The sequence below is a fragment of the Pseudogymnoascus verrucosus genome, assembly GCF_001662655.1.
Source record: "Pseudogymnoascus verrucosus strain UAMH 10579 unplaced genomic scaffold scaffold_55, whole genome shotgun sequence".
Taxonomy (NCBI): Eukaryota; Fungi; Ascomycota; class Leotiomycetes; order Thelebolales; family Thelebolaceae; genus Pseudogymnoascus; species Pseudogymnoascus verrucosus.
In genome coordinates this window covers 180,305-204,691 of record NW_017263706.1, presented here as the reverse complement: position 1 = coordinate 204,691, position 24,387 = coordinate 180,305, and the positions used below count along the sequence as shown (strand labels likewise).

Sequence of the window (24,387 nt, the reverse complement as noted above, 5' to 3'; positions counted from 1 at the left end):
CAGATCGTCGCCGGGTATATACCCTACCCGTGAGGTTCACGGATACTACCCGGATACGTATCCGCCGAACACTGAAATTAATCCTGTTAATTTTTAAATGTTATAAATATTTACTTGGGTATATTAATAATATCCACTCCGAATCCAAACACCATCCACCCCCCATTTCCATTTCCATTTACCAAATCTAACCCCCTATCCAACAAGCACCCCGTACTCGCTCTTCCTCGCACCCCCCTCCACTCCCACAACCCTCTGCGCAGTCCTCGCCCGATTCCTAACCACAATCTTCTCCCCCCCTACCACCCTCTCTCCGTCCCCCCCAGCATCACCAACAACTCTTTCCTGTCCCCTCTCCCTCTCTCTCTCCCCACCACCCTCTCCATGTCCCTCCCTCGTCCTCGTCCGCCTCACACCCGTAGGCGCAGCCCCAACCGTAGTCGTGATCCTCGCACGACTAACCGACATCTGCCTCGCGACACCAACGCCCATCCCTCCCCCCGTCGCCGCCTCGGCCTCCTCGCGCTCGCGCTGTCTCGCAAGCGACATCTGCCGCGCGACCGCCACGCTGCCCTTCACTTTTACATGTGGGACCTGTTCCGCGCGTTGGACGTTGCCCGAGCCTGAGGACATAGTCGTTAGCGGCGGAGGTGCAGGACGGCGCGGGGTATGCTGCTGTTGCTGCTGCTGCGGGTGTACGTATCCTTGTGCATGAGGCTGCGCTTGTGCATGAGGCTGCGGTGATGGCATAGCGTGCGATGTAGGAATCGGCATGATAGGTTTACTCGGCTTCCTCCTTATCCCCGTCGGCGCAGGCGCGATAGCAAAAGCAGGAGCCTTAATAGGACTTTCAGCCTCCGCACTCGAAGCGCTAGACACACTCCCCTGCGTCCCCGCAGACTCGGATCCACGACCCGAGCTCCCGCTACCTGCGCTCGAGCCAGGGGAGGCGTAGCGTCTAGGGTAGCGATCACGGCTGCGGTCGCGGGTTTCGTGTTGCGTGGTGGGAGGGGGGACCATTTCCCATTCCGGCTCTGTTTGAGGCGGGGGACGAGCGTTGAGGTGGACGGCCGGGGTGGCGGGGAGGGAGGCGGTGGAGAGGGGTGAGAGGAGGGTGGCGCCGTCTGTCCAGGGGGTTGTGGGCGTTTCTGCTTGGTGTCGGGGATAAGGGTTTGCGGGGAGGGCGGATTGTGAGGATGGAAGAGGGGGGGCGTGAGAGGGTGGTGTGCCGACGAGAACGATGGTATGTGTTTCTGAGTCGGTGGCGTGGCGTCGTGGCTGGGGAAGTGAGGGAGTGAATGATTCTTGAAGTGGGGTGAGGACTGCTGGGGAGGTGTTGGAGCGGGTGAGTCGGTTGGGTGCTAGGCGGTGGGGGTGAGATGGTTTGGTAGGGCTTGGTGGGTTAAATGTTGGGTGCCGGGTGAGGGTGGGAGAGAGGTTTGGTTGTGAAGGGTGAGTGGCCAGAGTTGCACCGTTGGGGAAGAGCGAGAAGGATGGAGAGTGGCGTGGGGATTGCGAGAGACCTGGGGAGTGGCGCGGTGAGTGGCGCGGGGAGTACTGTGGGTTCGGCGAGGTGGCACGGCGAGGACGAGTGGGTTTTTGTGCGTCGAGGCGCTGCTCGGTGCGTTCCTGCTTTACGTTAGATGGGCGCTAGCGACTAGAGGAAGTAGACTCACAAGCTCTGCGATCGTCTCGTTAACACTCTTTAGACGATCGAGCGTTGCCTGCCTTCGCGCTAGGAGACCTGACGTCGAGGGCTGCGTGCCGTTCTTCTTGTCCAGAAGCGAGGAGAACATGACGCTATACCGCTCCAACTCTGTCGTTGGGATTTCAACCGCTAGTAACGACCTCTCTGGCTTCGGCGTCATGGCCGCCCACTCGTCTTCCACATGAGTTTGCATCGGCGTATCAACAGGAACCCTCTCCCTCTTCTCCAACCGCCTCGTCTCCCTCGGAGGCGTACTAACATCCGGCCCATCAACTGGTGCTGTTGCCGAACGTGCTAACCTCGGTTTCGCGGTTTGCGGCCGCCTCTCCGACTTCGTCCTTCCCCATCCGCGCTGCGCCTCCATCGCCGCCGGCGGCTCGGGGAAGTGCAACCAATCTGGTTCTGGGTCAGTCTCTTGCGCCGCTTCCGGCTCTAGCTTATAGAACGCCTCTTGCGCCTGCGGCTGTGGTTTCCTGAACAGTCCGCCGAAGAGCTTCCATTTCCCCTTCTGACGCTGCGCCGGTGGTGGGGTGGCAACGGGCGACTCAGCCCTGCTAGTCGACGTCGTGGCGGATGCGAGGGAAGGCTGCGACGCTGATGATGGCGGCGCAAAGCGGACGTTTGTGAGGTGATGTGCACGGGGGGATGACTGGTATTGCGGCGCCTGGCTGGGTGAGCCTAGAGCCATGCCAATGGGCATCTCATCCGTGATGACTCTCTGGAGGGCGCTCATGACCGAGGTGGGCGTATCTGGAAGAGAGGCGTATCCGTATTTCTCGAACTCGCGCCTGCGCGCCTCCGCGATCGCTGTGGTCTCGTCTGGAGGAGTAGGCGGGAGGGCGCGATTGGCGAAGTATGATGCGTTGGCGGGGAGCTGAGAGTCTTCGCTGGCGCTGCGGCGATGCTGCTGCTGCTTCTGCTGCTGCTTCGCGGGCCCGAGATGGATGATAGTTTGTTTATTGGGGCCGGAGGAGGTGCGAGGGCGATCGGGCGGCGTCCTGGTGAAGTAGTTGGCAGCGCGCGCGAAGGCGGGCTTGTGGGGACGGGAGATGTTTATGCGGGAGGAGGATGGAGGGTGGGAAGTGAGAGCCGTTGCGCTAGTGTCTCGCCTGGTGGGTATGAAAGGCACGAGGTGCGCGGCGGACCCGCTGCGAATGAGGATGCCATGGGCCATGCCTGCTGTCCGGTGGGGATTGATGGTGGTGCGATTGGGCGTTCGTGCTGGGGTTGTGGTGTGTGGAGGTTGAAACGCTGGGGAGGGGCTGCGGGAATGATACACTGGCGGGGGGCTAGATGCAAAGCATAAGGAAAGGTACAGACTGTGGTGAGGACACCAACGAGTGACAGGTTAATCTGGGAACGAATGAATGAACCTTGGAAGGAATGAAGGACTGCAGGACGGCAAGCGACGTGAGATGTAGAACGAATCTAAGATTGGAAAGAAATTTGAATTTGAATCCGTGGAAAGGAAGGGGCGACCGGAGAAGACGCCATATCTATATCTCTTGCTCTCCTCAACTTAGCCATCTCAGCCGGCATGCTTTTTGAATACCGAAGCCCCTCTCCTCAAGTGCCGGATGAAGAGCGGCATCTGGAGAAGACGAAGCCATACCAAGATCAGCCTTGCCGTCGCATCGCGGACGGGATCAGGTATGAACTTCTCTCACATTCATGAGGGCACAAGATCTCGAGTCTGTAGCACACTTTTTTTCATCCGTCAGTCTCAGTTCTGGCGAACGGCCCTCTTTGGCCCTTGTTGGTCCATCGCTGATGTTTGAGGTTGACTCGTTGTCCCTGATCGTCGTCTGGGATAGCGAGATGTCGTTGTCGCTTGGCCAATCAGGAGGGGATTGGCGACATCGGCAACGGGGCCAGGACCACCGAGAATGTCGCATATAAGATTAACTTCACCCTCCATACTGTAAAGCTGTAAAGTTGTGACAAGACCCCTACAAAATTCGCAGTACGAGTAAGTACGAGGACAGCAAGACAGCAATAATAAGCAGTAATTCTAGGTACAATCTTACCCAACAATTATCGAAACTCCCATGTTTTGCTGGAGAGGAACAGGGTCGTCGGCACGTCAAATTTGTCATGTTCGATGTTAGAACTCCACTTACTCCGTACTAAGACCAACTAGGCGAGCCGCCGTGGTTCTTAAGTTCTTAGGGGCTTCTGATGTCGGTTTTAATATCCATCCTTTCCCATATCGACTCTGACACGGCTGAATGCCAATGTCAAGATCGACGATATGATCGATCATATTGCTGCCATGAACCCGCCGCCACAAAGCACCCCCCCATCGCCCTCCTAAGATACACAGAATCTTAGCATGACACTCCCTAGTTTGAAGCTGACACCCCCCCAAATCTGCCCCCAAAGCAAAAAAAAACCCCCCACAGCGCACAACAATACACCCCACAATAGCGCACCCCGATCAGCGCCCACGCACCTCCCACACAGTCCGCACGTTTCTATCGACCAAAAATACACACGGAGTACAGCGCTGCGGAGTGCTTAATTTCCCCTAGGCTGGGCGGCCTGCGATCAGCGGCGTCTGGGCCTGGATGATCGCAATCACTTTTGTTGATGGCGATGATCGGCGCTGTGGCGAACATGTGGTGAGGGCTGGCCAGCGTGGTGGTAGGGGGCGTGCGCGGTAGATGGCTGCGAGGGGTGGTGATGTGCGTTGCGACGAACTGTGGTGCGTGGCGTGTATGGTGGCGCCATCGGTTCACTTCCCCTATTTTTGTGCTGTGCCTACCGTCTGTCTGACATGCGATGTGAAACCTTCTCCCTTCCCAGAACTTCTTCTAGAACATCCCTTTTGAAGTACCCCGTCCCAATAGTGGTCGCTCATATCCGGATCGTCCCCTCTGGATTTCGCGGATGCAGCATCCCAACAGCGGTCTTCCCTCCCAGTCCAAAGTTCCGTACGGAGCGAGAATGCCTATCTGATGATTTGCCTAACATCGTACACTTGGATAACCCTGGCAATCGTCAGCTCAAGTTCCAAGTGTTGTAAGAGAGAAAAGGGTGTCATGGCCAGGATGGGGGGTGTTAAGATTTTGTCGTGTGGGCGAGATGGGATGAGTAGAGGATGGAGGACCTTTAAACTAGCATACCCTAGATTCGGCACTCAACTCGGCACGCCCGAGATAGTAGGAGCAGCTATTGATACACTTCGGACGTAATATACATTTGGATAAAATCCGATGACCTCTTTCCCCGGATCTCCAACGTTCTGTACCCCAGGATTCAGCACGTCCGGGGAAGACAAGGTCAGCGCTAGATAGCGGATTTGCAACATCTAGACGCAGAACCTAACGCTACACCGTCTGAAAGATGGGATGAAATCCGGGACGCTGAATCCGACGGAGAAGCATCTAAAAAGATGAGATGAGACTTGGGATGCAGAATTTGATCTGGGTATTCTGGATAAGTTGGGAACGACCTCCTTCCCCCGGATCTCCAATCTTCTGTACCCCGGAATTTAACACATCTGAGGAAGACAGTGTCAGCACTAGATTCCACACCTCCATCCTTTTAGATGCAGAATCTAACACTCCACCATCTGTAAAATATGGGACGACACCCGGCAGAATCATCCCAAGATTAGTCCGCCCCAGCACATCTGGATAAGATGGGATGACCCCCTTCCGTCTGATCTCCAACCTTCTGCACCCCAGATCCGGCACTTGATTTGACACGTCTGAAATAGGACGAGAAGTTATTGATACGCTCTAGGCAGAATCTGATTCGGATAAGATGGGATGAAGGATCTTCCTTCCCTAGATCAGCAGCCTTCTTTACCCTAGGATCCGGCAGTTGACTCGGGATACCTAAGAGAGGACTCATGTCATTTGATCTTTATGCATTTGGAGATGCAGAGGGGTAAGTGGAGAGTGCGAGGTGAGATGAGATGAAAATATCACCAGACGGGATGAAGACTCCCCTCACATCTTAAACGTGAGTACGGCATCACAACACACACCAACGACGATAGAATAACCAGACCTTGCACCGGCTGCGTCGTATCCGGTCAGGAATATATCACAAAAGGTCTCTATCCGCCCTTTGATATTCGTCGACGATAAAAAAATCCATAGCTCGCCGTCCTGATTCTAGTGACCCACAGAGGAAGATATTTATCACGTAGATGGGATGAAAAAAATTGGGTATTGATAGACTCGATTAATAACTACGTCCACAACGCACAGTGCACGTATAATAGTGTAGTGTAATACATATCCCCTCTCTCTTACGCCCCTTCCCCAAACGCCAAACGCTCCCATAAAACCTACTCCAACACCACAAAAAAACATAACAATCCTCCCCCCACTAGCCAGCCACAAACCTCCCCCCATCCACAGGCTGTTTCCCCTCTCCACCATTTCCCCCCTCCTTCCCCTCCTTCCCCCCACCACCATCTTTCCCATCTTTCCCATCCTTCCCCCCACCCCCACCATCCCTCCTACTCTTAGCCCCCTCCTTCAACCGTTCCCACCTCTCCCTATACCGTCCCACCACCCCCCTCAACTTCTCATTCTCCGCCTCCACCACCCTCCTCGCCCTCTTCTCATCCGCCAACTGCGCTTCCACCGCCACGAGCCTAGCCTCCAACCCCTCCGCGCGCGCCGTAAGAATCCTCTTATCATTCTCCGTCATCTCATTCCCCTTCTCCTTCAGCTTACGGGTCTGCTCGGAAACAAGCGGGCCCACAGGCGTCGCCGCCCCCGCCGGTTTGAGGAAACGCATACTCTCATGCAACGCGATCGTCGAGCTCTGTGCCGCGGCTTCGAAGGCGTGGAGGCGTTTGGAGAGCATGTCGATGCAGGCTTTAAGACTCTTATTCTCGATTCCTAACTCCTCTCTCTCGCGATCAACTTCCTTCGCTGATTTTCCCCCACCAGATCGCGAGGTCGACACCGCAGCAGCGAAAGACCTGGATTTCGTAGGAGAAGGCGGCGATGGATGTTCGCGCGCATCAACAAAATCATCATCCTCGAACGAAGAAGCGGGGCGTTGGTCCGCAAGCCGTCGCTTCTCTTTCTCAGCAAAGGAGAGGATTGATGCGTAACTCGCTGTACCACCAGTAGTAGGAACGACGTAGAAAGAATCCGCTGCTGCACCTGGGTTTGAGGCCGAGGCGCGCAGGGCGGCGCGGGATATGTATTTTGACAAATCCGGGTTGGCTGATGCGGAGGTGGAGGGGCGGGAGGGTGGTTTGGAGGGTTGATCGGCGGGCTCTTCGGCTATGAGAGGGAGGCCGGCGAAAGCGAGTGGGGCGGAAAGTTTGGAGAGAAGGCCTTCGAAGGTGGAGTAGAAACGGGTGAATCCCTCATCTGTGTCTGATGCGGGGAGTGTGACGTCCGCGGGGGTGGACATCGCGGCTCGTGAGGGGACGGCGTCGGTGCGTGCGATTTGGTCATGGCTTACTGGGGGTAGCCAGCTGGGACCGGAACTGGGTGTGGTGTCCTGCGTGCGCCGACGCGCGGAGATGGCCCCGGGGGCGTTGGTGGTTGTTAGGCCTGGGGAGAGGGGGTGAGCGGTGCGGATGCCCCGCGCGGAGGCGAGGTTGCTTGCTATTGAGGAGGAGAGTTCGCGGGGGGGCATGCGGCGGGGGGGTTGGAGGGAGTTTGTGGGTGGTGTGCGTCGTGATGATGAGGTGGGTTGTTGTCCGTCGGTTGTTTGTGGGGCATCGGAGGAGGAGGAGGAGGATTTGGCGCGCAACTCGGCGACGGCGGCGGAGGTGGTGATGGGGGAGTCAGAGCCGGTGGAGAGATCGGCGTCGGTGAGTGTTGGGGGCGGGTTTGGGGCTGTGAGGAGGGAGGAGAGGGTGCTGTGGTGGGTTGCGAGGAGGGCGAGGGTGCGCAGGGCTTCGGGGCTGGTGGTGGTGGTGGCGGCGGCGGCGAAGGAGGTGGCGGCGGCGGTGTGGGCGGTTATTGCGGCGGGGTGGTTGGAGGCGTGGGTTGCGATGGAGGCGGCTTGGGCGTGGTCGTAGGCCTGGGGGGGAGGGAGTTAGCTGGGTTTTGGGGAGAGAGACACCTGGGGGGGTGGGGTACCTGGGATAAGGGCGCGGACTCCATGTTGGCGGTGGTGGGTTGTGCGCAGTGTGGTGGGGTTGTTTTTTGCCTATCAAGATGGCATTATCAGATGAGTAGTAGGGCGTGAAGCTGGTTCTGTTGTTGTAGTGTACTTGTGTTCTGTTTGGTGTTGTTGTGCCGGAAAGAGATGGTCTGGAACAATGAGGCTGTGGGTGAGGTGGTGATGTAAGGTGATGTGGAGGCAGCTGTTCCGGCGAGGCTGAAGAGAAGGCTGTGGCTGCGGCTGAGTTGTTTTAGTGTGTGGGGATGACGTTGGTGGGCTTGACAGGGAATCCACGTGGGTTTAAGCTGTTTAAGTGCTCTGAGATGGACAGTTTGTAGGATAAATAGATGCGGTTTTGAAGATATTTAAGCTGGTTAATTTCATACAGATCACTGGATTAATTCTGTATATTTTACTGTATTTTACCTAGAAAATCCAAAAAAATAGAATAAATAAATAAATACTTGGAAGCTGTTGAAGTTCTTGGTCATGAACGATGTACCCCATCCAAGTTTTAAATCATCCGCTAAGCCGTCTAAGCCGGGGCATCCATCCCATCATTTCGAGCTCTGTCCCGTATCTGTTCCCAACCTCTCTGTAGACCTCTTGAACTTGTAAACATATCTGTATATACGAAGAAACTGTATAACGATCACTTCAAACCATCGACAAGCCAGCCTACAGCGATATCGAACGGAGAAAACACCCACGACCTGAGCCATCTCAACGGCTTGCTTGGCCTTCCCCATGGCATAGCAGCACTTTAGCCAAACACCCCCCTGCGACTTTGCGACTTTGCGACTTCAATACGGGCTCAACGAGCTTCGAGCTACATTCGTCAGCACAGCAGAGCATTGCTCACCTCAGCACAATGCCATCTTCAAAAACCGACCCATCTCCCTCCCGCGCGAACACCTCTCGAACGAGCAGCATGTCCATGAACTCTGGCCCACCCCCGACCACGCGACGCAGCCAGACTGCCGACACACGCTCGACCATCAGCGACGGCAGCAGCATTGGCAACGGCGACCTAGCGAACGGCGGACTGCTTTCGTCCTTCTCGTCGACGGGGCGCCACAGCAGCAACTCCGACAGCCTGCACAGTCTCGGCGAGCTGCGCGAGAAAAACGGTATCGACAAGCTGCTGCCGCGACGGATACGCTCGCGACGGAGACACAAGAAGGAGCAACGGGAGGCAGAAGAGGCGGCGAGGGGGAGGGCTGTTGCGGAGAGAGGGACGTTGGAGGATAGGCCTAGGGATATTGAGAGGGAGGAGATGGGGGAGGGATCAGCGCGGACGGACGACGTTGAGGGCGATCGTGCCAGTCTGTTGATCTTTGAGTCGGAAGATGATGAAGAGTCGTGAGTGCACCCTATTTTCTTTTCTCATATATATCGGCGCCGTATATTTATATATACTCGGGTACTGTACTCGTGTTATGCTACAAATGCCACGACGACCGAGGCATAATGGAGACACGAACGGACAGGAACGGACACATGCAGCTCGCTCTGTACGCGTATAGCGTATACGGGTTTGGGGTACGCATTGGGCATTGGGACATTGGGGTTACTTGAGCTTCAATCCCACGTTGCTCATGGCTACTGTAACTGAACTGCAGCTACTGAAGCTACTGCACAAGTTAGTACAGTAGTTTCTCTGGTTGCTTTGTGGATTTCCCACAACAGTTGCAGTTCTAGTTGCAGTTCTGTGGCTATTTATCCACTGTTCTAGCTGTTCTGGCTGTTGTGGCCGTTCGTTATCCACTGACCGCCCGCTGGCCGCGTCAGAAGCGAGACAGCGAGGCGTTCTATTGCGCCGACCTCACACTCCACCCCGGACACTCACACGTACCTCTCAGCCCATGTCAGACACAACCTCAACCCCCCTCCCCCAAACTACAACAACACTTCTACTCCCCAAACTTCATGTCAAATTCCCCCACAGATTCCTTTATACTTACATTTTCCCAATATTAAAATTCAATCACTCTCTTTTGTACTGCAATTGCATAGCTACACTCGCTCAAGCTTCACCGTTTTTCTTTTACTTGTCTCCTTGGCGCATCGGCCCGTCAGCCTTCATACAACCCTTCGGCTTCTGACAGCTCCTTGCTTCCCACAGGTCCTTCGTTGCACCACCGCTCAAGTCGCACCCGTCACACAGTGGTTACTTAACGACCTCCTCACCTCTCGTTAAATCTTCAAATATACCTAACAACGCTCTTCCTGACGGACAATCGAGTGCGACCACATCCCCTACGAAATCCCCTGCGCCCGCCATCCGCCCTTCACGCCTCACGACCGCCTCCACACCAGTCCTCACAACGGCGTCCCTACAAGCTCCCCACGAGTTGAAGTCGAAGCGGTCAGCGTCTCCAGTAGGCAAACTGAGAGAAGCATTCACACCGCGCCAGGCACCCAGTCCGAGCTCCAGTCCGGAGCGGAAATCGAAAGCCTCCACACCAGTGCGCAAGGAGAAGGAGTCGACCACTATTATAAACAGGCGGGGAAGCGTCGCAGCAAGACTGGGTTCTATCTTTCCTGACAGGCAATCGCCGCAACAGTCGCCAGAGGTGCGAGCGTCCCCTGAGCGACTGAAGAACCCGAAAGTCCCATACATGATAGAGACGAATGGCCGACCCAGCACACCTCCCACAACTATAGAGAATGCTGCGCCTGCGCCGGCTATAGTCAATACTCCCCCGACACCAACCGAGACTGCCTCACCGCGCTTCTCCGGCTCGCCGATCTCGACGAATCCGAATGTGGTGACGTCCCCGTCGGGGAACATGATATCACACAGACGCATACGCTCAGGATCATTAGCGAGCGGAAATAGTATAGGGCCGAGCAAGCTGTCGAATATCACGTCGGCACCTCTCACGCCAACGCCGGAGAACGGATCTGTCACCCCTGGGAACACACAGCAGACCGGCTTCTTCTCATCTGTCTTCTCAGCGGCGCAGAACGCAGCGAACACCTTGACCAATAGCATAAACACTACCCTACCGGGACAACAGAGGACAAGGAGCAATACACAGGAAACGATTGTCACAACACCTATGGATGACGTTGAGGTGGAATCTATAGACGACAACAGGATAAGGAGTGATTCGGAGGCTAAGGAGCCAGCTGTGAAGACGCTGGGCATGGGAGATCTCAGTCTAAGCCATCTCGGAATTGTCGAATCAACTAGCGCTTCGAATACTCCTACAGCAGCGAAGTTTAATGAGAACCAGTTGAACAGGGGCCGTGCAGCGACAATGGGGCCAGAAGAAACCGCACGTTCGGGCGCTGCCAGCCCCCTCCTCACAGCGGAGAAGGTGGACCTACCACCGATGAATGGCGAGGGGCTGGGTACAAAGCCATGGCCTGCCTTTGAGCCTAGTGTTGCTGGTGATCACAGCCCACAGAACGGGAGCGTGTTCGAAGGAAGGACAGGCATAGGCAGGAGCAACAGCATCCGCAGTGCCCTTCGGGAATCCACACGCCGGAAACGCGGCAGTTCTGCAGCGACGGGGACGACCCTCGGAGCTGGAATGGCGACAGGCGCAGCAGCAACGCCGAAGGTGACTGGTTTCGCCGTGGCGAGCAAGAAGCGAAACCGCGATTTCCATCAGCTCTTCCGTAGCGTTCCTGACGATGACTACCTGATCGAAGACTACAGCTGTGCTCTACAGCGCGAGATTCTCGCACACGGTCGTCTCTACGTCTCCGAAGGCCACCTCTGCTTCAGCAGTAACATCTTCGGATGGGTGACAACCCTCGTAATGAGCTTCGACGAGATCGTCTCCGTCGAAAAGCGCAGCACAGCTCTAGTCTTCAAGAACGGACTCATGATCTCCACCCTACACAGCAAGAACATCTTCGCCTCCTTCACGAGCCGCGACTCCACCTACGACCTCATAATCGACATCTGGAAGCTCGGCCACCCCAGCCTGCGCTCCTCTCTGAATGGGGTCCGCATCGACGAGCCCGGTGGAGGGGATAAAACCGAGAAAGACGACTGCGCGAGCGTGAGCGGTGGCTCTGGATCCGAGTCTGATACGACGGAAGATGGTGTCTACGACGAGGACGACGATGGTGACGACGCACTCAGTTTCTCCGCGCGCTCTGGTAGCTTCGCGCAGTCTGAAGGGTCGCCTGAAAAGCCCGTACCTCGCAAGGCCTCTGGAGCTGTCAATGGCTCCGGAGCTGAGAAAAAGGAGGGAAGTCCAGTTGGCAGTGACGCGCCTGGTCCTGCAACGCATGCCCCAACGGAGTGCTCGGACCAGGACACGCACTACGACAAAATCCTCGCGGACGAGGTTATCCCCGCGCCGCTAGGCAAGGTCTACAACCTCATGTTCGGCCCGGCATCCGCATCATGGATGTCGCGTTGGCTGACGGTGGATCAGAAGTGCACCGAGCTGTCGATGGAGGATAAGCGCGGTCTCACGAACGACACGAAGACGCGCACGTTCTCATACATCAAACCCCTGAACGGCTCGATCGGCCCACGTCAGACAAAATGCGTCATCACCGAGACGCTAGACGCGCTGGATCTCGAGAAGGCCGTTAGCATCACGGTATCGACGCAGACGCCGGATGTACCGAGCGGGAATGTATTCACCACCAAGACGAAGTACTGTCTTTCGTGGGCTGAGGGAGGCGGGACGAGGCTGCAGATGAATTGTACGATTGAGTGGACTGGGAAGAGTTGGTTACGAGGTATGTCCCCCGCCCCTTTTTTTCCCTCTAGTAAACACACACAATACTAACCCCCCCTTCCCTAGTCCCCATCGAAAAGGGCGCCAACGACGGCCAAACCGCCTACGCGCGCGACATCCTCTCCGCCCTCCGCACCGCCATCTCGCACCCCGCCCGCACCACCGGCGCCGCTGCCGGCGGCAAAAGACGCAAAACCCGCAAATCCACAACTAAAACCACGCCCTCCCCCTCTCGCTCCCCTAAACCCACAGCCAAGACAGCAGACTGGGGACTCCTGGAGCCTCTCCATGGCGTGCTGGGGCCGGTGGCGGATGTGTTCGGGTCCATGGGGAGCGCGAATATGGTGTATGGCCTCCTGGTGGGGTTGTTGGTCGCGGCGTGGTTTGGGTTTGGTGAGAGGGGCGGGGCGAGGGGGGTGGAGAGGTGGGGGAGTGCGGAACGCATGATTGCTTATGAGGAGGTTTGGAGGAGGGAGGAGAGTGAGCTTTGGGAGTGGTTGGAGGAGAGGGTTGGGAAGGGGGGAGTGGGGGGGGGAGGTGCTGGGGGAGTGGGGGGTGGGGAGAGGGAGAGGGAGGTGTCGCCGCTGGAGGGGGGGAGGGAAATGGATGTTGCGATTAGGGTTACGGAGGAGAAATTGAGGGCGTTGAAGGGGGCGGTGGAGAAGAGGAAGAGGGTGTGAGGGTGGGTGTGGATGTGATGGAGGGGTAACTACATTAACGAGACTTGTATTTTAGCGTGCGTGATTGTTGTGTGCTGTGGGAAGAGCGGGGTGGAGGGGGAATGTCATATATGTACGGCCTGGGATTTTGTACAGACTCTTGATGGTGATGTAGAGATAGGACTCGTAGGAATTCAATTACGGGTCCTGGAGATGAATTTTGCGGTTCAGTGATTGTTTCGAGTGGGCTATTATTTTATATTTGACTTGACATTCAGGCAGCACCAGTAAACTCTAGGAAACTAATTGGGAAGAGTTCAAACGCAACCAGCAATAGTTACCTAGCTAATTTAATCAATAATCCTTCATATAATGAAGTCACTTCCTAGGTAAAAGGGAAGCTGAACTTCCGCCCTAGTTCATCTATAAACCAAATGGGGTTTATGACAGGGTTTTCTTGGTTCTTCTACTCTCTCTGAGATGTTTTAATACGCCCTTCCTCTCTTCTTCAACCCGCCTTTTCGCTTGCGACCTACTTTGCTGGCACCCACTTGATCTGACAGTTCTGATCGAAAAACTGGGAACACTGTGCGCAGCTAATGTTGTTATTAGCCCGATACGGCCCATCACCACAGTTATTACAGAAGATCATCTTGACCCATCTTTGAGTTTTGTGGTACCTGCACGCGGCGCAGTTATTTGTAGATCGGTTGACTGTGTCGCAACCTTTGCATATCCAAGCCCTCGAGGTGGTTGGGGTTCGAGGTCGTAGGGGTAAAATGGGTGGCTCCTGAGGCATCTGCACTTCCGTGGCTGATGACTCCGCTGCTGGCTCTACAGCTTCTTTGAAATCTCGGTCTAACGAGTCTGTCTCCTGGGGAATCTGCACTTCCTTTGCTGGTGATTCCGCTGCCGGCTCTATAGCTTCCTTGGAATCTGGGTCTTTCACATATCGGTCTATCGAATATCGCCCCTGATGCTTATCGTCCTCAGTTTTGTCTATTATGGAACTGTCATCGGCTTGAGCACTAGAAGGCGAGTTGAGGCTGTGCTGGTGTTCTGACGTTTTTGCAGTTTCGCCCTGTTCAGAAGGATAATTTCTCTTCTTCCCCTTCTTCCCCTTTTTCTTCGTAGCCGAGCCCCAGGGGCCACCCCAGCTGTCCTCTTCAAGAGGCTTTGGTTCCGGTTCTGGTACCGGTTCTGGTACCGGTTCTGGTACCGGTTCCGATTCCAGGACGACCACAGACTCTTCGGCGGGGGGATCATCGGACGAGGACACAGCGCCAAGCTTCTTATTCCTATCCCTGGGGAGCTTGATCCATTTGTCTTGCAAACTCCTATGCTCCAGCTCCGGAGCTTTGGTCTCCTCATCGTCGGACCCGAAGCTGAAGGCCCCCTCCTTATTCTCAGTGGTCGGCTTGCCGCGATTCAAACTCGATGAGTTATCCCCGCCCTCCTGTCCATCTCTTGAAACCTCTTTAATCGAACCATTCCGTATCAGCATTGCTTCATCCAACTGATTCAAAGCAATATCCAGCTCCAGAACGAAGGATTTCCTCCTCTGCCGTACTTCACTGTCTCCCTCGGTCTCTATGCCATCAATTTTCATAAGCGCTTCATTCATTAGTCTCTCAGATAGCATCTTGTGCCCAAGATCCATCTTTTTAATGTCTGTTGCTTGTGGTGCGAAGATAAATCGATCACAAGCTGGCTTGATCGCAGTGCGGTAGTGCAACATAATAGCTTCCATCTTTTCTATAACTTTTTCCGATGTCGCAGATGTTAACGGTTTAGCTTCCTCTTTGGACTCTGCAGCCTCAGCCTCCTTTTTCGACATGTCAGCCCGTAATTTCAACAGTCTAGCCTTCAGTTCCGACTCCACAGGTGATAAGGTCGTCTCCCTTGCTATAATCCTCACTTTCTCGCACATCTGGCTGCAACCGCCACACTTCCACCCGCTCTCTGCTTGATTCTTCTTTAAGCATCTCGAGCATCTCCACCAGACCGACATGATATCCCTCTTTTGGAGCAACAGGCCGAGATTCCTCCACTGATCCTTCACGAGGTCTTCGCTGTGGTACTCTCGATAGTGCTCGAGGCAGTGATCTTTCCGATCAAAGCCTTCCCTGTCATTGCAATTCTGATAGTCGCAGAAATAGGGCACTACCCTTCCGCCGTGAAAAGATTCGGGGCCATGACCATCTGCCTCGTCTTCGCTGTCATCTTCTCGGTCATCGCTGTCACCTTCTAAGTCATCGCTTTCTTTAATTGGCAAAGCGAACAGAGCTAGCTGTTCCATGTGTCGTCCAAGATGTCTCCGAAATTGCTTAATGGTCCCATATGGTTCCACAACTTTCCCTCCACGTAAATGCTGTCTCTTTGCGTCCTGGTTTAGGTTGTTTAGGTTGTTTAGGTCTACCTCCCATTCGTCGCAAAGCGGACAAGCGCTTGACCTGATTTTGCCAACAGGTTCTTCGCTTTGTAGTATCAAGGCCTTGAGATGAGTGTTTTCTAACACTTTAGAGTGTGTTACTTCTAAATGGCAAGAAAATTCAGATGCAGAAGCAAATGCGGCGTGCTGACAGTGTTGGCAAACCCACTGTCGCCCTAAAAGAATGGCGAGTTAGTTTTAGCCCTTTACGAATGCATTAGAAAATAAAACCAGAGTTTAGGAGCAGCGACAAAGAGATCCTTGAGTAGACGTCTGGGTGACATACTTCAACTCCACCAAATGATGTCGATCAAATAATAAAAGCTGATATCTTACTATGGCATTGCATTTCGTGAGCGAACCACTCGTTTCTGCTACGATACATCCTCATTGCACATTCGGCGAAAGTACACACATATGGCTTGAGATCTCTGAATATATGTTTCCTGTTTCAGTGTCAGTAAGTCGAACATAAACCTTTACTTTTGCGTCTTACTTCCATGCCGCCTTATTATTTACTTCTTGTTCTGTATAGCAATACGGGCATTGGAAAGGCTCCCCGTATTCAAAAGGAACATCCGGAAATGCCCATTTTGGAGGCGGGGGAACTGTAAGTTTAGTAGGGGCAGTGCCATCCCCCTCGAATTCCGTAGCTTCGTAAGAGGTCTGCGACCCAAATGAAGCCCCCATAACGTCCGAAGCTTCATTTTCCGAAACTTCCGTTTTGGAAAAGTTACCATCAACAATGAAAGTGGTCGCCTTTGTTGACGCAACTGTCTTTGCTAGCTTCGGTGTGTCTGGTCCTTTTTCTTCGATAACTTGATCTAGGTCTTCTCCCCAATCGCCGGTCAGCTTCCCATGATGTTCTTCTCTATACGTCAAGAATTGACGTCGTCTCATGATAGCTTTCCCTAGTCGTTCGACTAACCACTCCTTGCTTCCTTTCGCCGATCCGTACTTCTCTCTAACGTGGCTGATGAACGGACTTGAATTCCAAGTGCTGTACCGAGACGCTGCTTTGAGATAGTCATCGCGATTTGATGATTTTCGGATGAGTATGGAAAGTTTCATCAGACTCGCGTTCGAATTACTGATAGCCATGCATAGTTCTTGAAGGTACGAGGTTTCTTGAGCTGGGTTTAGAGCCTTACTGCTAGCGTTTTGTTCTGGTTCATTCTCCGAATCGCTGCTAATGGACTCGTCATCGGCTTGGTTGGGACTGTTTCCTAACATGATCTCATATGCTAAAACCTATCAGTCAAACCTAATATCGTCTTTTCAAGTGTGACTAACCATCGTCTAGATATTCTCCAAGATATTCCAATACCCCCAAAAGCGTGCTGCGAATCTCAAGGGCGTCTCTGAGACGGAAATCGAGAGAAGTTGGAACATGCACGTTTCGGAACGCGGCGATGGAAGTACCCCAAGCCTTGAACTTCGCACAGGAATCTTGCATCGTCAGGAGTACAACGTTCCGGTTATATCCATTTTGAATAGCTATTTCTTCTTTAAGATTTTGTAGTTCATCGCATATCGTTTCAAAACGCTTCAGGCAGTACCGTGCCTGTGAGGAAATGGGACTAGGCGCCGGTGGATGGGACGGGCCAGCAGGAGAATCTTGGTCCACCATCCTGGCAGAGACCACTTATTTAAATCCGAGTTTGGTAGCTGGTTACCTTTAGTACCTTTTAATAGTTTAGAGGCTCCCAGCTAGTGCATTCAGCGCTAGTCTCGAAGGTTGTATAGATCACTGATCCGCTAAAGGTGTCCCGTAGGATTCTGTTGGACGGAAAGCGGGTATGTCCCCCAACTCATGTAGAAGGTATGGATTGTGGAATGATAAGATAAATTTGATTTGCATTCACAAAGAAGCCTTTGTCAAGGCTGAGAGAAACTCGAAGAGATGAGGCGCCTCGCGCGTGCTTAACCAATGGTGGTGTGACACCTGCGGTATTAGGCGCATGCAGACAGGGATAGAAATACAGTGTCGCGATAATCGAGGCGAACTCTTCTTCAGCCTCTTCAGCCTTAATATAAAGAATACGTTAAATTATCAAGAAGTAGGCTAATTTAACCTCGCGATGTCTGGAGTTGAGGTCATCGGCCTGGTCCTAGGAGGATTGCCCCTCATTATCTCCGTCGGAGAGCATTACAAGAAGGGATTTGAGCCATTGCGTAGATGGAAACTATTTAAACTCGTCTTCCGGGAGTTCATCACCGCCGTTGATACCCAGAAGCAAATGTTCAGGCTGGTGCTGATAAATCTTTTGGCCCCAGTACAACTCGAGCCAGAAGAAAAGCAGAGGCTGCTAACGATAGCGAATTATGAAGGCTGGCACCGGAGTGACGTTGTTGAGGCCTTGAGGTCGCGGCTCGGGAACGCGCATGATGCTTGCATGGGTACGTCTTATTCTCGTACTAAAAGTTGTTCTCTTGTTTTAGGATGCCCTGGTAGTCGTATACAGGCTTCTGAGACAGCCTACAGCTCCTTATCTCTCTCTTTACAATTGGATTTTTGCTGTACTAATGTGGCGGCAGATATTCTAAGAACAATGAATGAGGACATGGTAGATCTACAGGCTATGATGTCTTTAAAAGATGGAACTGTATGTATTAGTACAAGGCCACCTAAGTGACTACACAACTAACTCGAGACTCATAGGTCGATTGGGCGGTTTCTGGGAAGAACCAATGGAAATATCAGTTAAAGAGAATCGAGCTTAGTTTTAGTGAGAATGGGAAAAGGACCGTCCAGTCACTCGAGAAGAAGATCAAGGATTTGGAGAGACTCTTGCGTCTCCTTGACGGCACCAACGACACCTTTGAAGGCATGAAGCCTGTTCCAAACGGTACAAGTTGGGGGGAATTGTTTGAGAATATCAGACGCCATGCAGCTACTCTACACTCTGTAATCAAAAACAGCTGGAACTGCAATTGCGAAGTGAGCCACTTGGCTAACCTTCAATTGCAAAAACGACAAGCAAGCGATTGCCCGCCGAGGTTTATCATAAACTTAGCACTGCCACAACGAGAACCAACTTCAGCAAATTCGAGGCGCAAATTACTCATCTATGCCAAAGATTCACAAGATACCCCAACACCAGAGAGTACACAGCCTGTTCTAGTTGAAGAGACATATATAACTCAACTGAGGACCCACTTTCAGCCAAAATCGCCTCCTGATGTCAGCAGTCCGACCCTTCTAGTTCGGCCCGGTCTGCGTTCATCATCCTCTTCTGTCTCATCTAGCTTTAGCTTGAGAAGCATATTTCCAAAGAGCGAGATTCTAGATGGAACAGGAACTTTGGTAGATAAACACTCAAGGCAAGTTATTTTGCGGAAACCTTTATATATATTTTCGGAATCAGATACTAACACTTTCTAGCAAATTGATATCAATGCCAAAATTCAAACCCAAGAAAACTCTTCGTTTTGTACCCGACCTGCCAACAGAACCTAGAAATGCCCAGGGTGCGAAACCTTGTCTAGATGCCTCGCAACAAAGCTGCCTAGTCACACCGCCGCCACCACCACCAGCGCCGCCTTTGACTAAAGAGGAGCCCCTTGTCAATATCAAGATCAAAGACTTGTGCTCGGCCATGAAAGGCCTTGATCCGGATGTGGAATTCTTTGGTTGTCTCTCAGATAACGTGCATCAGGAGCACGAAGTGCGGTGGATTAAAGATACACGGCAAGCCCCTCCGAGTCTAGGGGAAATCAGCCTCGAAAAGTTACTCACAAGCAACGGCCACTTGAAACTGAGCAGACAAAAGCGATACAAGTTAGCAAGTATTGTAGCCTCCTCCCTGTTACAACTACACGCTACTCCCTGGCTCGCTGAGAAACTAGAAAAGAAAAACATTTTCTTCTACCACCAAGGGCCTGATATACTTGCAGAGGAACCATATATCAGTCATAAATTCGTCGCCTCAAAGCCAGGCGATTCTGTTTCCCAAGAGCCAAATACTACTGGGATTCTTCCCATAGATCCACGCAAAACTCTCCGCTGTCTTGGTATGTTACTGCTTGAGCTTTGTTTCGGTGAAGCGATCGAAAACCAGCAGTCGCTGCGAAAGGCCCATTTATCTTCTGACGGAAAAGCACTCGATGGTACCGATTACCTCTGTGCGATTGACTGGTTAGAGATGGTCGCGGAAGAGGAACCAAAGATGGAACCAATCATCAGGTGGTGCATATCTTGTCCCTTGAACGGGACACTAAATTGGAAAGATACAACTTTTACACAAAAAGTGTATGGTTTCGTTGTGAAACCATTAGAAATGCTTGTGGTTCCAACTTAAGAGCTATGATTATGGGATGCTCCTGAGGATGGAAGCTTTGTGGGTGTTTCCTGCACTACTTGCGACCGAAGCGGCTCGGCCCTTGACATATAACGTTTTTATGCCATTATCCCTAGAATTCTTGGTGTCAGTGGTGTTGGTGCAAATCACCACCATTTTTACTGGTAATCGGTGGGAAGTTGGGCGTTCTACTCTTCTTGATATGGCGGCGGATCTATGTCACACACCTCTGGTCTTTTTAACGACCGGCTTTTTTACTCTTTTTTACACCGTTCTGCCTTCTGTTTACTTTTGAAGCAGAAGTCGAGAAATCTAGCCAGAGCTTGCTGGATTCCAAGGAAATACAGCCATCGAACAACTCGAAAACTTAGTATTTGGGAACCATGCAAGGCGCCCAAGCTACACCGCTTCCAGCGGTTTACTCTGCTCTCGCGACACCCTCACACGGAAATACGTTGGACCAACACTAGACATGGATGCCATACCAACGGGCCACCAAATATTCAGCTTCCTTGACACGGTAAGTCACCTACCTTTCCCTATATCCCGTGCGACACTAACTAAAACTATCAACCAGGGAAGTCTAACGGTGACCATCTTCTCCGCGCCCCGGCGCCCCACAGTCGCGCTATGAGAACAAAAGGGGGAAGCTGCAGGCAGTGCTACTCGTATAACCCCGCCACCAACGCGTTGCGGAAGAAGAATGTCCTCCGCGGAGAACGGGGCATGCTGTGGCGTAGCACGTTATGCGCGTAGATCAAGTTTGAGTTGTATATCAGATTTGCGTAGTAGATTGCATAGATATTACGGAAATAGCATAGCCTGTAGAATCCAGGCATTAATGAGGTGCGGCGGCCTTTCCCCCGTCAGGCCGAGTCGCAAGCGGTGTGCAGTCATAAACCACATACAAGTCACCTGCCACGACTACTGCGAAGGTTTGATTTCGCGCGAGATAAGCCGTTCGAGGAAGCGACTTGTTAATCTTGGGGTCTGACGTGCTGATTCTTCTCTTTGGTACGCTATCCTCGGCCGTTGATGCGGACGGGCCGCGTTGGGGTCATCCGAGGAGGAGGCCATTCCATTGGACCGTTATGGATGAGTTTGCCGAGGGACCGAAGTATCTGGGGTTTAAGTTAGAGTATTTGCGGGGCGCAGTGTGAGGTGCCTCATGGGATCGGCACAGATGTTTAAACCGGCACATTTCAATGTAAATACCCGACTGAAAAAGTTATGCAGAGGCTGCTGTAAGCTATATTCGCGTCTCGAAAAGATATGTTCCGGCCTAACCGCGAATGTACCGTATTCGTGGATATGCTGGCCCATTCGCGAATGGGCCGGCCCAACCACGAATATGAGTCTCTACGACTAGGCCGGCCTATTCGCGAATGGGCTTGCCTAACTAAAAATATGATGCCCTCGTTAGAAACGAGCACAGGAAGCGTAGATATAGATTAATTAATTACTCCTATTTCTAATTACTTGTGGTTCGGCCGGTCCATAGGTGAATAGGCCAGCCCAATCGTTAATCGCAAAACTTGTGGTTGGGCCGGCTAGGTCACGAATGGGCTGGCCCATTCAGTAATGGGCCAAACTCGCGGTTGGACCGGAACATATATAAGATCGGTATGGCTTATTAGGTGGTTTGATGATATGAACTGACCCATTTTCTTCGTCATCTCTGAAACACGAAGAATTTTATCATAGTTCTTTTCCCACGGATTCGTGTAGTTAACGCAGCTGCTAGGAGCTTTGGTTCTTTCTTTGGCCAGGCGCAAAATTCATACCCATGTAGCGGTGCCATTGGTGTGACAGATGATGACGTAAAAGCCAGTACAATACGGGTACACAATTGCTGCACTGCAATGTGGCTCTGCCTTGAACGAACCAACCAGAAACGTTCTGATCGGTCTTGTAACAAACCTGAGGATAACCGAGATGCTAAGGTCGTTGCTTTCATCCTCACCCTCTTGACGCTCTTGCTACCTCATTACTCACGATGGAGTCTGTGAACCGCCCGGTAATTTTTGTTCTTAGTCTTATGTTTCGAGAATTTCTAGATGAATCGTATTCGTCCCTATTCAATAGACTCAATGAATCCACCCAATTGAGGCGTGCCAAAGTGGCAAGTGAGGCGATTCAATACCTTGAAGAGAGCAGCCCAAGAGCGATCCTGGTCACCGACGAAGGCTTGACGAAGACGGAGAATAGAGTAGTGCTGGATAAAGTGGTGTTATACGTTCGTAATGGCGGCCTGGTCATCTTTGGTTTACATTTCCCAAACTTTACGAGGATGGATGACTTCGACAATTTCTTCAACAGGGCTTTTGGCATTCCTTGGAAGCACGGCGACTATCATAGGTCCGACTTCAAGCTTAACCCCACCTGCTCCCTTCCCTTGGGAGCCGCGTCAGACTCGCTTCCTGCGCCATATAGCATGAAGGTGCTTCACGTCAAAAACGCTCAACCCCATGAAAAGGTCTTCATTCCAGTTAGTGGCGCTAAGACTCAATCGTCTGTCTTCCCCACAGAATATGTGGATCAAGCGCAGGCCGCAGTGGTTGCAGCAAACGTGGGAAATGGATACCTGGTCTATTGTGGGGACGTCAATCCGGGGGATGCATCTGATAGTGTTATCTTGTCTTTGTGTGGCTTATGAAAGTATTCAAGGGCATGATTCATTTAAGAGAACAAGTATTCTCGCGATGGTTGATTGTGTCTGGTCGAGACAGGCTTAAAGCGGATAGTTAGTCGAAATGAAAGATGGTCGTATTGAATCGTTTGTCGTATTGCAGTCACTTTTTGTCGATGACCACTCCCAGCATCACCACTCCTAGCATCCACAAGCATTTTTCATATACTGATCCGGAGACCCTAGTCTCTGTTCTTGTCTCCACAAAAAACACGGATGCACTTTCAAGGTCATTCATGCTTTGAAAGCTGTATTAGGAGAAATGGCATACTTGCATGCACACCATACCCTTCATTAGGTACGGACCATCTCACCCCTCCGCTTTCCTGCTACCCTGTAAGGGAAGAGGAGTCTGGTGATCTGATGCGGCTTTGTTCAGGTGACGTCAGACGATTCAGAAAATGAGCATCGAAAGAGTTCGACTCCGCGTTGTTCGTGTAAGAGCCTCAAAAGCTGGTCTAGCCTTGTCTGTCTCAGTAAACTTTTACACTGGCAAAGTGACGGCTGCTGCCCATAAATTTGCTTTACGACTCTCGACCATCATCCGAACGCAACGGGGGACAGACCCACGAATCAAGATGACGAAGGTCGTCTCTTAGAGCGGATGCCCACCTCCACAATGGACGCAAAGATGTTTCAAAAATACCACGTTGCTACTCTTCATAACGCCGCCTACCAAGTCTCAAGCACCAGACAAGCAAGTATGATTGTCGTCACGCTCTGACTGATGAGTTTGGGCTATACTGGACTCGGGTACATACTCCTCAGAGACGCCATGGCTTGTTGACTTTTACTACGGCGGGCTTCAATATTAATGAGTCTACAAGAACGCAATCTATCTCTATAGGCGAGACACCACTAGTAGCCTTGAAAATTTCACGGCAAGAGCTGATTTGCGCTCATGGGAGCAAGGACCTAGTGGTGGATCCAGCGGAAGAGCATTCACGGAGTGCGTTGCAAAAGTAGCTGGAGCTATGGCTCTTGGTATTCCGTAGCTTAGTAACTACACGGTTACTATTAGCCAGCCAAACTCCAGAGGTGGCAATTGCATGAATTATTGTCTGCAGATTAGAGGTCTTAGCTCTAATTTCTGACAGGTATCACATACAGGCAGCTGCAGACGATTACATCAACCGAGATCGTTTCAATGTCAACATGGACCAAAAATATGGGCACATTGAAGCATTACTCAAAATTATTAGCACTGGGTTTAGATTCTACAATGACAACGTGGGCAGCTGAAAGACGTCTTGACATGCAGCTATCAGGCGCACGATATTCAACACTTTGATATAGGAGCTATAGCCTCTGCTAAGGTTCCTCGAGAGGATAGAACTTCAACTGATAGTAATAGGCTATTTGTAAGGATTCTAGAGGAGCCTTACCCTCATAGGTATCAGATTCTTACTGCTTCTAGTATTATACAACGCCTTATTCCTACAAAATCACTCGGAGTTATAGAGCAAGCTCTATGGAGTGATATAGTAATTCCTACTTCTACTAAGGAAGTAAGCCTAGGGCTTGCAGCTAGAGAGGCTTCTACAACTGCTCGGGTTGGAATATCCTGTTAATGTAAGGGGTACTGTAGTATAAAGAGGTGCTGGTGTTATAAGGAAGCAAAGCAGTGTAGTGTACACTACCAGAATGATGACCATGACTGTGGTAATTTATCAGGCCTTACTTCTCGTACAGAAATAGCTCTAGTTGAGAGGCCTCATCAGAAACGAGCACGGGCAGACACAGCTGGAAACGTAGCTATATAGATCAATTGATTACTTCTATTTCTACTACTATTCG

At 52.1% G+C, this 24,387-nt stretch overlaps 6 protein-coding genes across 6 annotated transcripts; 3 read left to right on the top strand and 3 right to left on the bottom strand.

Moving 5' to 3' along the window:
- Positions 1-195: 195 nt before the first annotated feature.
- VE01_08960 (uncharacterized protein) lies at positions 196-3,907 on the bottom strand (the record flags this gene model as incomplete). Its single annotated transcript, XM_018278377.2, has 3 exons — positions 3,736-3,907; positions 1,677-3,657; positions 196-1,629 (listed from the first exon to the last, which is right to left on the bottom strand). Exons 2-3 carry the CDS (start codon positions 2,880-2,882, stop codon positions 196-198), a joined length of 2,640 nt encoding a protein of 879 aa, XP_018126677.1. The 5' UTR covers positions 2,883-3,657; positions 3,736-3,907.
- A 2,142-nt stretch (positions 3,908-6,049) lies between these two features.
- VE01_08959 (uncharacterized protein) lies at positions 6,050-7,978 on the bottom strand (the record flags this gene model as incomplete). Its single annotated transcript, XM_018278376.2, has 2 exons — positions 7,774-7,978; positions 6,050-7,714 (listed from the first exon to the last, which is right to left on the bottom strand). Exons 1-2 carry the CDS (start codon positions 7,795-7,797, stop codon positions 6,050-6,052), a joined length of 1,689 nt encoding a protein of 562 aa, XP_018126641.1. The 5' UTR covers positions 7,798-7,978.
- A 419-nt stretch (positions 7,979-8,397) lies between these two features.
- Positions 8,398-13,467, top strand: VE01_08958 (uncharacterized protein). The gene is made up of 3 exons (XM_018278375.2): positions 8,398-9,160; positions 9,924-12,511; positions 12,577-13,467. Exons 1-3 carry the CDS (start codon positions 8,670-8,672, stop codon positions 13,188-13,190), a joined length of 3,693 nt encoding a protein of 1,230 aa, XP_018126632.1. The 5' UTR covers positions 8,398-8,669; the 3' UTR covers positions 13,191-13,467.
- On the bottom strand, positions 13,415-17,094 carry VE01_08957 (uncharacterized protein). Its single transcript, XM_018278374.2, has 4 exons — positions 16,894-17,094; positions 16,097-16,844; positions 15,937-16,046; positions 13,415-15,776 (listed from the first exon to the last, which is right to left on the bottom strand). The coding sequence occupies exons 1-4, from the start codon at positions 17,054-17,056 to the stop codon at positions 13,702-13,704; spliced, it is 3,096 nt and encodes a 1,031-aa protein (XP_018126642.1). The 5' UTR covers positions 17,057-17,094; the 3' UTR covers positions 13,415-13,701.
- A 572-nt stretch (positions 17,095-17,666) lies between these two features.
- On the top strand, positions 17,667-20,738 carry VE01_08956 (uncharacterized protein). Its single transcript, XM_059464021.1, has 5 exons — positions 17,667-18,000; positions 18,139-18,206; positions 18,263-18,924; positions 18,986-20,421; positions 20,479-20,738. The coding sequence occupies exons 1-4, from the start codon at positions 17,682-17,684 to the stop codon at positions 19,899-19,901; spliced, it is 1,965 nt and encodes a 654-aa protein (XP_059319357.1). The 5' UTR covers positions 17,667-17,681; the 3' UTR covers positions 19,902-20,421; positions 20,479-20,738.
- A 1,093-nt stretch (positions 20,739-21,831) lies between these two features.
- VE01_08955 (uncharacterized protein) lies at positions 21,832-22,675 on the top strand. The gene has a single exon (XM_018278372.2). It carries the CDS (start codon positions 21,898-21,900, stop codon positions 22,555-22,557), a length of 660 nt encoding a protein of 219 aa, XP_018126644.1. The 5' UTR covers positions 21,832-21,897; the 3' UTR covers positions 22,558-22,675.
- Positions 22,676-24,387: the final 1,712 nt, after the last annotated feature.